Raw genomic sequence first — 16,538 nt, forward strand, 5'->3', positions numbered from 1 at the left:
AAAGAGATGGTCAAAATTATCTTGCTAGCAGCTGAGGGATGTGGTTGCATACATCCAGGTCTGGCACTAGGAGTTGTGGTCTCATTTGAACCTAGTAAGACCAAATAGGTTCTTGGCAGACTGTCACTATTATAAATGGCCCTACACCTTCTTAATCATTTTGATGCATTTCATTTTTTTCCAGGGCTCCTGTAATTGCTGCCATTGTAATATCATATGAAATGAATTCCTCGTAGAGAGGAAATAGGAATACTTTTTTTTTTAAGGTGTTTTCTTGACTAAACACCCCAAGATTTGACTGTCTGCACAGCCAGATTTTACTGGAGTAAAAACTTGTAAATAGTTTTCCAGGATAGATAAAAATTTAGGTTTCCTGTTGAGAGCTAGCTTGCAGTAAATCTTGCTAATTCAACAGTGTATTCACCAGCATACAGCACAGCAATTTTGTGGTCAGATGGCAGCATTTCTCTGTTTCTCTTATTTCATTCTTGTGTTATGGTAATTATTTCATGGTGAAAGACAATTTTAAGTGATCAAACAGTAAAAATGTTACGGATGGTTGAAGCTACAAAATTAGTGGGAAGAGTTGTCTTTCTGAGTTAGAGGTGTTTGGAGGCAAAAGATTGGTTCTGTTTGATTTTGATAGAGCCCAATTCTACCAAATACAGGAAAAAAAGAATAGTAGGGTACAACCTAACCAAAAGGGAGTGAACACAGCTGGCCTCTGCAAATTTTGAGTTTTACAATAGATAAAATGAAGAGCAAGACTGCAGGTTTCATGTGTTTTCTTTTATCAGTATATTAAGCTTACGAAGGAAGCCATATCCTGCCATGTCAGATGTAATAGTCTACCTGTAAATTGTAGTTGTTCAGCACTTTCACCGAGGCGTTCTTTAAAGAATGTCCTCCTCCAGGTATGTGCAAAGAGAGGATGGGGTAATGTTCGCAGTGTTTGCAGGCTGAAAACAGTTCAACATTTGGATATTGCAGTCTTTGTGTATGCTTTTGGTTTGATTGTTTGGTTTTATTTTTAAAAATAAAGTGTTAAATTTACCACTCCTAGTCACTTGGTGTTTTACTAGCAATACTGGAGATAGAAATTCCAGCCGTCCTGCCAGGCAAAGTCTTCTTAAATAGCAGTGTGGTTTTGGAGGGGAAAGAAGTACCAAAAAATCCTACAACATAGCTATCAAAATTAGGTAGAATGGTTGGCTCCATTCCTAATTTTAAACAGCTCTTGGGATACAAAAGGGAGAAGTAATCTTCTGATCCTTTTGCAAAATTTAATGTAACCAGAACTTCTTGAGAGAGGTGAAAAGAATCTGTTCCTTTCGTCATTTTTCTGGTTTATGTATCTGTTAGTTTACCTTTTCTGGAACTTAAGTATTTGTATTACAGCAGCACCTTGAGCTGCTAATCACAGTACAGCTTTTTAGAATTAAGCGTAAGGGGTAGACATTCAAAAGGCTTCATGTTTGTTTGATTTTCATCCCTTTTGAAGGCTCTCACATTGCTTATTTAAACAGATAGTCCTATTTGGTTCATTGTTTGAAAAAAGGGAATGAATTGATCAGCCAGTGCTGAGTAACGTAACAACTGATAACAGTTTCTTCTGAATTCCCTGTTGTAAAGAAACTTGGTGCTGGATAAAAGTTAAGGACAAAACTTAAAATTATGTTACCATTTTTCCTGAGTGTCCTCAGGGAATGCCCAACGTGTCTGACATCAAAATCATGTTACATGCTTTTTGATTATGTTTAAATGTGGCATTGCTCTGGAACTCTATTTTTGTCCCTGTAACCTGCAGATGACTGGGAGTTTCTGAATGATTAATGAATGGTTGTATGAAAGCTGCAAGTAACTGCTAAGTGGAAACCTTACTGGAACACTTTGGCAGTATGCACCCAGGCGCGCTGGGCTGTAAATAAAGGAGGAGGCTTCTTGGGGGCTTTGCACTGCCATGCGGTGTGTTCAGAATGAGCCCAATACATTGTAATGGATTTGCTGGTTATTGTTTTCAGGAAAAATCACAGCCGTATCTTTTTGTTGTCATACTGGGCTCCATAAGTTAGAGCACATCTGTCCTGACAAAACAGATTGTCCTGGCTGGGCACTTGTACAACTAATGGATTAGTAAAGGATGGGAACTTTCTGAAATAGAGCAGTGATTGAAATACTAGGAAATTTATCTTAAACAGCAGGTAGTATTTTTGTTAGGAAGTTCCTTTCTCCGGCTTATTTCCAGCATTTTTGTGGTGCTGAATACAAAAAACCTAATCAGTGTTGCAGATAAATTTATAGCTCCTGTTTGAAGCTTCTGAGGAGATTATAGAAAGCTGGTTGAGGGAAGTGGATGGAGAACCTGGGCTATTCTGAGTTTAAGGTAGGTTTTTGGGAGGGACCAACCTGAGGGGGAAGGCTTGCAAAAACACTTGGAAGAAGCCTGTGCTTGCTCTGAGAGATTGATCTTCTCAGAAGATTGTGCAAGGAGGGAAAAACCTAGCCCGACTCCATCCAAGGGCCAAAAATACTGAAAGCATTGAGTGACTGAGTCTCAGTGGCTTTTCCAAAGAATATGGTTTTACCAGACTACCTTGCTGTCTTGAGATTGCAGCTGGGTGCGATACCAGGTAGCAAAGTTTTTCCTGGAAAAGTAAAAAAAAAATAAGGCTGTATGAATATGAACCTAGTTCAGAAATACTTCAACTCCCTATGCAATGGAAGGCATGTTTGAAATGCACTGCCAGGATAGCTCTGATGTACTAATAGGTGATCTTTTAAAAGGTTACTTTTCCTTTTATTGTGTGCTGCCTAAGGCACAGTAGCTGGGGTTTTTGATCTAGCACACCACAGATATAGAGCTGATAGTTATCAAGCTGTGAGACTGTCTATAATTATTTATGCATTTTCAGTTGGTTGGTACACACCACTGAATCATTCACAGCAGGGACTGTGATGCTGACATTCCGTGTGTAAGCCAAGATACAGTCTGTAAAAAGAAGAAAGTTTGCACTTTCTAGAATGAGTGAAGAAGTGAATTTTGCTTTGTATGAAGGAGGGAAGATCATAATAGGGTTGTTTGTAGTTGAAGCAGAACGCATCTCATAATTCATGGTACTCTTTCATACAGGCCAGTGTACAAAAATAATTCTAGCATACTTTCTAAGAATGAAGCATTGGACTTGTTATTGCTGTTGTTGTTGCTGTACATGAATTAATACAGAAAATGATAATAGGGTTTATTTTGAGGGGAAGACTTTTTTTTTATTAAACAGGGCATACTTTGCTCTTACGCCATATGAATAGCACACTTCAAGTAGTTGTGACAGCAAAGTCAAAGGTTTATGTTATTGTCTGCTTGATAATTTTAAAGGCTAACCCCCAAACCTACATTTTAAATATTAAAAAAAAAGAATTCCAAAAGAGGTGTTTCTTCTTAATTTTTGACAACATATCGTTGCTTAATGTGATGATACCACAATTATTTGGGGAAGGAGATTTCTATATATTGGCTTGCTGCTTTTTGGTCACATGACCCTGATGTATTCATCACTCTGGTCGTGATGTAATTCCCTGAGACATCTTTTGGATGATATATGCAATATGATTATATAGAAATATTAGGAATGTGTATATATTCAAAGACCATGCTCGGCTGGAAAAACTTTTCTGTATTCTTAATATTCTCTTTTTACAAAAGCTGCTTTTTCCTCCTCTTGTGTTTTAGATATTGACGAGTGTGAAAATGACTTCTACAATGGGGGTTGTGTCCACGAGTGCATCAACATTCCAGGCAACTACAGGTGTACATGCTATGATGGTTTCATGTTAGCCCATGATGGCCACAACTGTCTTGGTAAGTAGTGAATGCTGACATGGAATTTTCATTTCATGGCTGTGGTAAGAAGGCCTCACCTGCTTGCTGCATTTTGTCATCTGGTATGTTTTCAGTAAAAATGTGATACAGATCACACAGAGTAAGTTCAAACCTATCCATTGACTCTGGTAGGGTTTAGACTAGACTCTTAAAGTTGGCATTCTTAATCCTAACTCATATCAGTTTGCCCATTTTTAACATTGCTAAAACTTTGCCCCCCACCCCCAAAGGATGTGCTGCATGTTTGGGATTCTATTTTAAGAAAAGTAATCTGTCACATTCATGTAAATATATTTTGCCTGTTTCTTCCAACTTCTGTAATTCCAGTTATATCCTTAGAGCTGCCCCTTCCCTTTTTTTCTCTTTTAGGTTAATGTAGTTCTAGGATATGCTCTTTCAACATAAATTACAGAATGTTAAAAGTGCAAGTGCAGTGAAGGAATATTTGGAATATCTTTCTCAGTATTCCAAACATAAATGCAATGACCAGTGTTTGGTACAGTCCCAAATCAATTTCAATGTGATGTCTATAAAACTGTGTGGAGAGGGAGGTTTGTTTTTTTTGGTGTTGTTTTTTTTTTCTGTGACATGCAGCACCTTTGCTATGGTAAAAACTGAGGTTCTTTGCAATAAAAGGCAAGAAATCAGGTAGTGAACCAGAAATAACGAAGTCTACTAATACAAGTCTGCAGTCTTTGAAGCTATGCAACTAAAATTTCTGAGCAAGGATTTGGTTAGCCTTTCAGTAGATGTGTTTCCTACTGCGTTCATTTTCAAACTGAGTAATATTTGTTCAGATGGAACCATTGTCAGGCTTTTGACTCAAACTTCAAATTTTGTTTGTTACAGAACAGACTGAATAGATTTATTTGCCTCAACCTGAGGTGGTCAAAAGATTAATTGTGCAAGAGGTATTTCTTATACAAAGAGCAGCCCGACATTCATTTGAAAAAGAAAGAAAAACTATTTGTACTAATGTCCATAAATGTCTCTGAATAAAACAGGACACAAATCAAATAGTTCAACTATTTGGAATTCAAATAACAGTGCATGTACATTGTTACAAATGACTTGCTATTTTCAACTTTCTTTCCAGGGATTCCCATGGTAGTGGGGAAAAGTAGGTTAGCAAGTATGAACAGGAAAAGAAGTGACCTGATAAAGGATGATAAAGGAGATCTGTGCAGGTTTTTTGGCCCCCTGTGGTCTGTGTCTTTCCTCTGTGGTCATGAAACATGCAGGTTGGATCTACAGAGATAGCCAAATCTCTAATTTTCTTTGCATTAATTACTGTTCAGCTACTTGAGTATGTTTTGGAGGGGGAAATGCCTATAATAATATAAGCAGGTGGCTACAGTTGAAATTATTGATACAAAGCTTGCCAAGAGATCTTTCAGGTTTTGTACAATTGGTGTCTGCCCATATTCATGGTCTACTGTGAGCTGACCCTTTGTGTTACCCCAAAAATGTTAGGAACCATTTTGCTTCTAGAAGAGGTCAGTGAACAGATGAGTGGGAGTACTAGCAAGGGCTCCCTTTCTCCCAGTGTACAATTTTAGGACACAAAAAGAAGTTGCAGTTGCCTTTCTAGTTTTGAGACCACTGTCTGGGGAAGTTTCTGTTCCTCAAATCCAGATTGAATATTTGCGACTAGTGCATGGTCTTTGGTATGTCTCAGTAATGTAACTGCTTTTACCTAGAGGCACTGAAAAGAGAATCAAGGCACATTCCTCTTTCTCCCTTCTTTAAAATTTGTGTACATTTATTGAGGTCTAGTGTCTGGTTGTAAGGTCTCAGACGAGTTTTTAATACTGACAGTGGCCAAGCAAATGCTGCTATGACTGCCTATTGTGAGCTACCTCAGATTTGGGACACCATTGCTGGAAAAGGGAGAACTTAATTTTTCTGTCATTTGGTCCCTAGCTGATTGCTAGCATTATTGGTTATACTAACTGCTGGGGTAGCCTGTTTGCTCCCATTAGCACAGTATCAGTTTTGAAAAGGGGGACATTTCTAGTCTTTTCCCTTCTGGACTAGTTACATTCTCTTTCACTTAGGGTACCAGAGATGTGTAAATGCAGCTGGCAGTTTTTAAGAGGATGCAGTGAGATCTCAAATCAGAAACAGATCTCATATTTGCACATGTTTAAATTAGGATTTCCATAATCTTTTGCAAAATTGTCCCAGAATGTAAAACTTGGTTAATTTATTCAAAATATTTGTTTTCCCATGAAGAAATTAGACATTGAAAGAATTAAAGTTTTGATGAGTCCACTGCTTTCCACGTTCTTGCTCTTTCAGAGACCACTTATTTTTCATGGATTATAAGGAGACAAAGAATACTTCACAAGCTTAGTGACAATGTTTTTCACCTTTCAATGCATTCTGCTACTGTGGGTTTTTTTTAAATCCCTTCCCCCTCCTCGCTCTGTCTCCCCAACCTTTATAAGGATTTTACAGAACTGTCGAAGACTGCCGAGTTAGATACCGTATCGTATATTCTATGTGTCAAGTTGATACTCCTCCTAGAAAAGGCCTGTAATTGATTAGCATGCTGAAATTATACTCGTGTTCACGTTAAGTAAGGCTGTAGTAGATCTTGGATAGAATTATGTCATTTCCATGGAATTTGTAGATGAGCCTATAAAACTTGGGGCAGGTCGGTTTGAAAAATCTGCCTGAACCTCCTTCTCAAATAGCACTGTGGATGTGTATGTTCATGGACAGAAGACTTGCTAGGGGTGGCCCAATATCAGACTACGCTATTCCTACTTCTCCCTCATTCTTTGGCCTTCCAGGCACTACTGTTGGGTCCATTTTGTTAGGACATAGGGAGCCACAGAGCAAGAACTCTTAGGGGACAATTTGATTGCCTAAACATAGGAGCCTCGTGACACTGAGAACACCCTGGAGCTGGTAGATGTGATTCTGAGGTTACAGAATCATAGAATATCTCAAGTTGAAAGGTACCCGTAAGGATCATCGAGTCCAGAGAACTACAGGAGTAGAGCTGGAGTGAGATGGATGCTAGATAGACTTAATATTAGGAATCTAAAATGGCATCTGACACCAGTGTTTAGACAGCTTAATTGCTCTCTCAGTGACTTAGACTGCATTTTGTCACATACACATCACTAGAAATCTTTAATGATTTTAGATAGAAGGCCTAGGGATGGGACCCCATTGTAGTTCACTGGTAGTCCTGTAGGACATCTAAGAAACAAGTTGTAATTGACAAGACTGTTCTATCGGGATTGCATCTACATTTGACTGTAGTCTGTGCAAAATCTTGAACCATCTCTAGGAAGAAAATTAACTCTATCCTTTCTGAAACAAGGATATCTTGTCAGGGTTTATATTACTTCTTAAATCTTCACTGGATGTCTTTCTAATAATATCACCATAGCAAGATGATTAAAATCTTCATTATAAGTAGCAAATTTTGAGTATTCATGACTAACTAGATCAGCAGCAGTCGACAGGTTGGTTTTTTTCCTGCGTTCTTGTTTCAACATTTCTTTCTTTCTAATCAGGTGAAATTTGTTATTTATTTATTTGTTGGGAGAAGGTGTTTGGTTAAGAATTGATAGTTAAAATTTGTACTGGAAAATGTCCAAAACTATCCTCAGGGGAACTCAACTTGCTCTATATTTGTCATTTTTATTGAGAAATTTTTCAAATATAATGTGAAATGATACCACAGGGAATTCAAACTATTATGAGATCCTTGTCTGGCTAAAAATAATATATTTTAGCACTGTAATCGCTTGAAATAGCACTATTTCTTTTTCAAAATTGCTCTAAATTCTGCTCAGTGACTGCAAGACTAATATTTGGTCTCATGCAATAGGTTTTCTTTATCCTTCGTTTGAAACCAGTCATGAAATATGTTTTCCTCTCTCACATACAAAATACCAGTCTGGCGTTTCTTTTTAATAAGCACTTAGCTCACTGATCCAGATGTTCTTTTCTGTTTTCATTTTTTTCTCCATGATACTACTAATAAATTGTTTTTTCCTTCTTTGTGTCTTTCACATTTTGAAGCATGCTATACATTTCTGTTCTCTCTTATCTTTAGGAGAGATTATGGCATGGTTCCTGTTAGTGCTGAATGCTTTACCCATCTCATTTATAGTAAATCAGAGTATCTATTCAGGTATCTGGTAAAATCTGTGAATCCATACTACAGAGTGTCAATGGATAAGACTTTAAAACTGGTGATTCAAAACATGCTCCCTGCTCTTACCCAGCATGTCATTTAAAGTAAGAAGACTGAACTTTTGCATATGTATAAGTGCATTATTGATTTAAGGCCTTTTTGGCAGTTGGGTATCCTTGTACTATGTCTTCATGTTCTCTTGGAGGTTTTCAGTAGGACAGAGAACAGAGAAGGTAGATTGAGCCTGGAGTTGTAAGCCTGGGTGTACACAGAGTGAGATGTGATGTGATGGATAGGGATACCAGAGAGAAGGCTGGAGAATTTGTCCTCCTATTCAGTGAGAATTTCAGGGAAGCTTGGCGTGGTTGCCACTATGGTCACTCCAGAATGTACCCAGGAGGGTAAAAGAGAATTTCCTGGGGGTTTTAGTTTAGTTTCAAGGGGGAGATAGGCTTTGGGGTAAGAATTGGCATATGGAAAGAAACTCCCTGCTCTTTCAGCAGCAGTGAGTCTTCAGCTAGTGGAGGACTGCAGTTTAGGGCATTACACTTGGATTAAGTCAAAAGAGAGCAATGAGAACAGTGAGTGATCTAGAAAACATAGAAACACAGAATATCTTGAATTGGAAGTGACCCAAAGGATCATAAAGTCTAACATGGCTAACGCCAGAAGAATGCAAAAGTATAGTTTTCTTCTAGAGAAGATGAAAAAGAAGATACAATACTCATCAAATAATAATTAAAAAAGGCTTCTGTGAAGAATTACACTTTTACTGTTTTGTTTTATATCCCTGCAGAAGTGAATGAGGTAGTGCAGCAGTATTTGCTTTCTCCACTTGGGAAAGTCAGAAAGAGTGTTGAATTATTTTTCACTTCTCCTGAAGGACTCTCATGTGGAGTACTATTATCTTCCATTAATCTCTCTCCTACTGTATAAAAATGTAAGCTTCCTGGGACTGTATTATGGGCTGTGTTGGTCTGATTTGTCACCAGCAAAGAGAGTTCTGAAGCTTATCATGGATTACTAACCTTGGGATTCACCCAGGAAAAGCTTGCTAGAAATCTTGGTGAAAGCAGCTCTTGCTGGTATTCCTGACTATGTCTTACAAATTTATTCAGCATCCGCCAATAGAAGGTGGAAAAGGGTGCCGTAACTATTCAGATGAGAAAGCAGCGTGCCCTACTTCACAAAATTTCCTTTCCAAAAGACTCACATAATAGCTGATACTCCAGCTGTTCCAGGTCTTTTGTAATTCACCTATCTCTGATCAGAATGTGGAAAAAAGAGGAATTAAGAGTGCACAAGAAAAATATGTAGTAAGAAAAGCTGGTTGTCATTGGTTCTTACTTGAGAAAACCATGTAATTCTGCTCTTTTATCCTTTTTTTCCCGGAGGCAGACTTTTATACACATACAGTTAGGGAATTCTTTCTAAAAATGTACACAATTCATTGGTTGGTTTGTCAAACCAAATCTGGTGTGAAAAATATTTTGGGTTAAAGAATGATATTGCATGGACTGATGATTTTCTTTTGCTTATCTATTCAGATATAATTATGAATAGCTATGAAGTGCCACTCATCTCTGTTTTGTGTGGGTTTCTTTTTATTTGCTTTTTAGCTCTGATTTGTGATTGTCCCTTTTGAATAGGGAGTAAGAATTGCTTTGTTTTGCAAAAACACTTCTTGCTTTCAGGTTGCACTCATCTTAACTCTTCTTTCTTCTGAAGATTAACATGGGTTTCATGAAGTCCTCTGCTCTTCATAATTTCTATAAATAATAAGTGTGCTCAAGGAAGTTGTAAACCCTTCTTAGAAATCGTCAAAAAAGATACAAAGAAACCTGGACAAAAGATTTATCATAATGTATTCAGAGATGTAGCTATTTTATTTATAGGCTTTTCTGTCATATCAGTTACTGTGATATAGAAACATACATGAACACCTTGTAAATACTAATAGATTTGCCCTCAAAAATACTGTAAGGAAACAAAGCATAATTTTCATTGGTTTATAGATGGGTAATTGGGGCAAACAGATTAAGTTACTTCTCAGTCGTCACACAGACTATCTGGATGTATGCAACATAGCCAAGAATAGAATCCCTTACCCTTCTGAATCCCTGCTTACATATTCATATTTCAAATATTCAGTGTAACTTTGGTTTCTCTTAGAAAAAAATAACAATTACTAAATTTGGACATAGAATCATAGAATAGTTAGGGGTTAGAAAGGACCTTAAAATCCAACCCCCCTGCCATGGGCAGGGACACCTCACACATTAGACCATGTCACTATAGGCTCTATCCAGCCTGGCCTTGAACACTGCCAGGGATGGAGCACTCACAACCTCCCTGGGCAACCCATTCCAGTGCCTCACCACCCTTACAGTAAAGAACTTCTTCCTTATATCCAATCTAAACTTCCTCTGTTTAAGTTTTAACCCATTACCCCTTGTTCTGTCACTACGGTCCCTAATGAAGAGCCCCTCCCCAGCATTCTTATAGCCCCCCTTCAGATACTGAACGGCTGCTATGAGGTCTCCACTCAGCCTTCCTCTTCTCCAGGCTGAACAGTCCGAGCTTTCTCAGCCTGTCTTCATATGGGAGGTGCTCCAGTCCCCTGATCATCCTTGTGGCCCTCCTCTGGACTTGTTCCAACAGTTCCATGTCCTTTTTATGTTGAGGACACCAAAACTGCACACAATACTCCAGGTGAGGTCTCACAAGAGCAGAGTAGAGGGGCAGGATCACCTCCTATGACCTGCTGGTCACACTCCTTTTGATGCAGCCCAGGATATGGTTGGCTTTCTGGGCTGTGAGCGGACACTGCTGGCTCATGTTCATTTTCTCATCGACCAGCCCCCGCAGGTCCTTCTCTGCAGGGCTGCTCTGAATCTCTTCTCTGCCCAACCTGTACCTGTGCCTGGGATTGCTCTGACCCAGGTGTAGGACGTTGCACTTGGCACGGTTAAACTTCATCAGGCTGGCATCAGCCCACCTCACAAGTGTATCGAGGTCCCCCTGGATAGCATTCCTTCCCTCCCGCATATCAACCGAACCGCACAGCTTGGTGTCATTGTCAAACTTGCTGAGGGTGCATCAATCCCACAGTCTATGTCACCAACAAAGATGTTGAACAGGATCAGTCCCAACACCGATCCCTCAGGGACACCACTTGTTACTGATCTCCAGCCGGACGTTGAGCCATTGACCACAACTCTTTGTGTGCAGCCATCCATCCAGTTCTTTATCCACCGAGTGGTCCATCTATCAAATTGATGTCTCTCCAATTTAGAGACAAGGATGTCGTGTGGGACAGTGTCGAATGCTTTGCACAAGTCCAGGCAGATGGCATCAACTGCTCTACCCCTGTCCATCAGTTCCGTAGCCCCATCATAGAAGGCCACCAAATTGGTCAGGCAGGACTTCCCCTAAGTGAAGCCATGCTGGCTGTCACCAAGCACCTTGTTGTTTTTCATGTGCCTTAGCATGCCTTCCAGGAGAATGTGCTCCAAGATTTTGCCAGGCACAGAGGTGAAACTGACTGGTCTGTAATTCCCCGGGTCATCCATTTCCCTCTTCCTGAAAATGGGGGTTATATTTCCCTTTTTCTGGTCATCGGAAACTTCACCTGACTGCCATAATTTTTCAAATATGATGGCCACTGGCTTCGCAACTTCATTTGCCAGCTCCTTCAGGACCTGTGGATGGATTTCATCAGGTCCCATGGACTTGTGTACGTTCAGGTTCTTAAGATTGTCTCAAACCAGATCCTCTCCTACAGAGGGCCTAAGGTCTTCATTCTCACAGTCCCTGCGTCTGCCTTCCAAGACTTAGGTGGTGTGGTCAGAGCATTTGCCAATGAAGACCGAGGCAAAGAAGTCATTAAGAACCTCAGCCTTCTCCAAATCCAGGGTAGCCAGTTCTCCTGATAGCTCCCAGAGAGGGCCCACGTTGTCCCTAGTCTGTCTTTTATTTGCAATGTAACTATAGAATCCCTTCCTGTTATCTTTCACATCCCTAGCTAAGTTTAATTCTAACCGGGCCTTAGTTTTCCTAACCTGGTCCCTAGCTTCCCGGCCAACATCCCTGTATTCCTCCCAGGCCGCCTGTCCTTGCTTCCACCTTTTATAAGCCTCTTTTTTTCACTCGAATTTTCCTCAGCAGCTCCTTACCCATCCAAGGAGGTCTCCTGGCCCTCCTGCTGCACTTCCTTCTAGTTGCAACGCAATACTCCTGAGCTATATTCAGGTGATATACACACAGGTGATATATACACAGGTGATCCTTGAATATCAACCAACAGTCTTGGGCTGCCCTGCCCTCTAGGGCTATATCCCATAGAACCTTACTAAGCAGGTTCCTGAAGAGGCCAAAGTCTGCTCTTTTGAAGTCCAGGGCAGTGAGCTTGCTGCATGCTCTTCTCACTGTCCTGATGTCACTGACATCTATATTATGATATCTCAGCTAATTCTTTTGTATGTCAGACCTCCTGAAAATAACTGTAGAAGTAGGTTTTGATGATGCAGTATAGTTTATGGTTCTTCAGCAGTTGATCCTGTGTCTGATTGAAGAAAGTCATGGGAAGCAGAATGAACTTCTGATTATAAATCAAGCCAGAAATGCAATTACTAGTGTGCATTATAGATTCCATGGAGCAATCTGCAAGAGCTGAATGTGCAGATAAAAATGCAAGCACAGTGTTAGCTGTTAATTCTGTAGCAAAGAATTGAATAGCAAAGTCCTGGTTATGTCATAATCTTGAAGGTGTGCTTTGGCCTGAAGGCCTGATTTTCCAGCCTGAAAAAGAGGCATTGCTGTTTTGTCTGTTCTCAGATGCTCTTTTGCATTTCTTGACAAAGCGACTTAAGTCACATGGAAGTCCCTGTGGGAAAGGAGGCATGGAACTTTCCATGAAGCAGCTGAACTTGCTCCAGGAGTGGTACTAGTCTTTCAGCTCTGGTAGGTGGAGCAGAGCAACAATTGCAATAGGGCATTTGTGAGTCTGCAACTAAAGGAGAAATTTCTGAGACAAACAAGGATCAGATGGTCACAAGCCTTGAAGTAACATCTGCCTGTTATAAAATTTGCTTTGGGATCCCAAGTCAATATAAAAATGAGGCACAATTTCTTTTCTTCTGAAGTCTGTGGTTAGGATATGAACCCAAGTTACTGTCTTCCAGTGCTCCTTCAAAAATCTGTTGGTTTATTTTCTTTTTTTCCTGCATGACATCCTTGTCTCTAAACTAGAGAGACATAAATTTGATGAATGGACCACTCAGTGGGTAAGGAATTGGCTCGATGGCTGCACACAGTTGTGGTCAATGGCTCAATGTCCAGCTGGAGACCAGTAACGAGTGCTGGCCCGCAGGGGTTGGTGTTGGGACTGATCCTGTTCAACATCTTTGTTGGTGACATGGACAGTGGGATTGAGTGTGCCCTTGGCAAGTTTGCTGATGACAGTAAGCTGCGTGATTTGGTTGATACACTGGAGGGAAGGAATGCTATCCAGAGGGATCTTGACATGCTTGTGAGCTGATGCCAGCCTGATGATGTTTAACCGTGCCAAGTGCAACGTCCTACACCTGGGTTGGAGCAATCCCAGGCTTTAAATCCCAGGGTTTCAACTTAAATCAGGGGAAGTTCAGGTTAGATATAAGGAAGAAGTTCTTTACTGTGAGAGTGGTGAGGCACTGGAGCAGGTTGCCCAAGGAAGTTGTGAATGCTCCATCCCTGGCAGTGTTCAAGGCCAGGCTGGACAGAGCCTTGGGCAGCATGGTCTAGGGTGAGGAATCTCTGCCCATGGCAGGGGGGTTGGAATTAGATGATCTTAAGGTCCTTTAAACCTTAATCCTTCTATGATTTTAAGAGAGGAGAGGTTTTAACCCTGACATGTAGGCTTAATTCCAGACTGGGTAGTAGTAGCCTACAATCTGATGCAGATGATGAAAAGAATAGATTTATACACACGTGTATGTGTATTACATCATATCATTCATCCACTTTCAGTGAATTTTCCAGTGTTCTATGTTTTTCTTTCAAAACAAACACAAAACAGAACCCAAGCAGTTAGAACCCAAAGTAAACCTATTCCTACCCTTCTGTTTGTGACACTGTATACACTAGGATGGGGGATTATGGCCTGTTCTGCCTGTGAAAATGAAGTGGGAGGAGAGTTGCAAGTGTGTGAGAAATCATTTCTACAGGTCCCAGATGTAATATGTCAAGAAGTGGTATATAACTCATTTAGGATTGCATAATCACTGGTATGATTAAAAAGACCAATGTCTTCCTTTTAATTTAGCTTTATTTTAATTCTTCTCCAGACAGCTGTGCACAATGTGCTGCTTGCTTGAACTCCAGAAAAATGCATCTAACTGATGTTTATTTTTCTTCATGTTTCCCAACAGTTCAAATAGATTTTGTTTTAATATGAATATTTTTTAATATAAAACTACACATCTCCTGGAAAGTTGGTTTTAGTTTCATAAAAACAAATATTTGAAAGTAAAGCTGTGAAAAATGGTCCATTTTCTTTGTGGCCTTCCAGTTTGTCTTGCCCTTTTTTTCCTAATCCCAGGAAACTATTAGGTGAGCCAATGGTTAAGTATTGTCCTCTTCTAGCACATTACCTGGGCCTCTAATAATATGATCAGTCATAAATTCTCTTCCAGATTTTCATGGTTGCTAATCTTAAGCTCCTTTGCAGGTGGAGGAGGGTTGAATACACCCAATAGCCTTTTCATAATTCTTCAATTTTATTAAAACACATGTAAAGTTATGGTATTTTTGTAGAGAAAAATTATTAATCTAGATCTTGGAAGTTCTTGCTCATTTCCAATGATTCTAGTGAAAGTTTTGCTTGAGCAGAACTTCAGGACTTGGTAGTTGGTTTAAGAGAAGGCAGCCAGACTCCCAAATCAGGGCTCAGTGGTTGAGTAGCAGGGATCTGCTCTAAATGTGAAGGGACGAGGCACAAGAAGGGAAATTGGGCACTATTTAATATATATTTACAGATAGGATAGAAAGTGTTGAAATGCAGGTTTTAACAATAGATGTATCTGTATGTTTTAAACTTTTTATGTGTTCTGTATTTCTGTGTAGTAAGAGCCTTGTGATTAGAGGAACCCCGCAAATAGGAGCACAGATGTATTAAGCTACCAAACCTCCCTGAGACAAGCTGCAGTGGGTGCATACACAAAAAAAAAAAACAGACTGCAAATTGCATGGACAACTGAATTTTAGTGATGAATGCTTTCTTTCACAATGAAAAACTTGAGTGCGTTTTTTAAAGTTCTTTGTTTTTCAGATACAAGCCTAAATGAAATAGAAAGTTACAGTCTATCATTCTATTCTACCATTCCGATAGGTTTCTTCAGCAGACTGATTTTTACTACATTACTGGTTTCAGATCTTCTATCAGTCTTGCTTGGCCTGTACATTAGATTAATGATAACAGCTGTGATTCATCACAGCAATTTAAAGTATCCAGTCTTTGTGGTGCAGTGGCATGCATCAGATTTTGTAACATGTACTACTATTTCACTGTAGCCTTCCGCTAACTGATGAGTTGGTGCTGAGGAAACATGAATAGCTAGGATGATAAGTCTGTTCTACAGACTTCCGTAGAAGTTTACGTATAACTTCCGGGTGCCTGTGTTTACTTTTGTTACTTGGTTGCCCTCATCTTGTGAGTTTGCAGTGCAAGTGGTAGACAATTGTAGAAATAAGTTAAATCACTCTTTCAAGATGGGATTGTAATGTGTTAATTCAGATCATCTTCCTCTCCTTAACTTCGGATTTAATTTTATGGCACCTGTAGAAATTTCCAGACTCTGAGCTGCCTCCTTTTTTCATGACAGATTCCATGATGGGCAGATGAGAATCATTATCATGGTGTTTGCACACAAATCTGAAAAACATTTAACAAACAAGAAGTCAGACCCTACATTTCTATAAAGCTGATGAAGCCCTCAAGAATCGCTTTAAAGGTTGTAGTCTGTGCTTCAGCTGATGGAGTGTAAATGTCTGCTTATAAACCATATATCTGTATTCACCTTGGTGTCATTAGAGAGAAATAAATAGGTGGTTTGTGTATGTGACTGCCACTATCCTAAAGCATCTCTTTACTGTAGCTAACTGCTCCCTGTTTTTTCACGAGTACAGTCCCATAGACTTCAGTTAACACCTTTGAAAATAAGACTGTTGCTATCAGAAGTTTGGAGCCATAAACTGGAGACTGATTTTGAAAATATGCCCACCTTCACTCTGGAAATCCAACAATAATATGGAATTCTCATTTTGATTGATGGAAAGTCCTCTGATATCCAGCTGTCTCTGAAGCTGGGTTCTGAGCACACTGCTTTTCTTATTCTGCTTTTTCTATTTCTGTATCTGAAAGTTTTCCCCTTCAAAAGTACCCTAATGTTTGGTAACCCCACATTAATCTTCTGAGTTACGTGAGAGATAACTTTCTTTACATGTCAGTTTGCCCTATGTTTG

General features: G+C 39.6%; 1 protein-coding gene across 4 annotated transcripts in view; it reads left to right on the forward strand.

Moving 5' to 3' along the window:
• The window catches only part of SCUBE1 (signal peptide, CUB domain and EGF like domain containing 1), a 206,305-nt gene that overhangs the window by 29,130 nt on the left and 160,637 nt on the right, over positions 1–16,538 (forward strand). For all 4 annotated transcript variants that reach the window (XM_057427313.1, XM_057427331.1, XM_057427322.1 and 1 more), the window contains exon 3: positions 3,728–3,856. In XM_057427313.1, coding sequence (XP_057283296.1) covers positions 3,728–3,856 — 129 coding nt within the window. The remainder of the gene's footprint in view (positions 1–3,727; positions 3,857–16,538) is intronic.

The sequence above is a fragment of the Pezoporus wallicus genome, unplaced genomic scaffold (genome assembly GCF_028554395.1).
Source record: "Pezoporus wallicus isolate ANWC-B61680 ecotype Strahan unplaced genomic scaffold, APGP_CSIRO_Pwel_v1 scaffold_3294, whole genome shotgun sequence".
In the NCBI taxonomy this organism is placed as follows: domain Eukaryota; kingdom Metazoa; phylum Chordata; class Aves; order Psittaciformes; family Psittacidae; genus Pezoporus; species Pezoporus wallicus.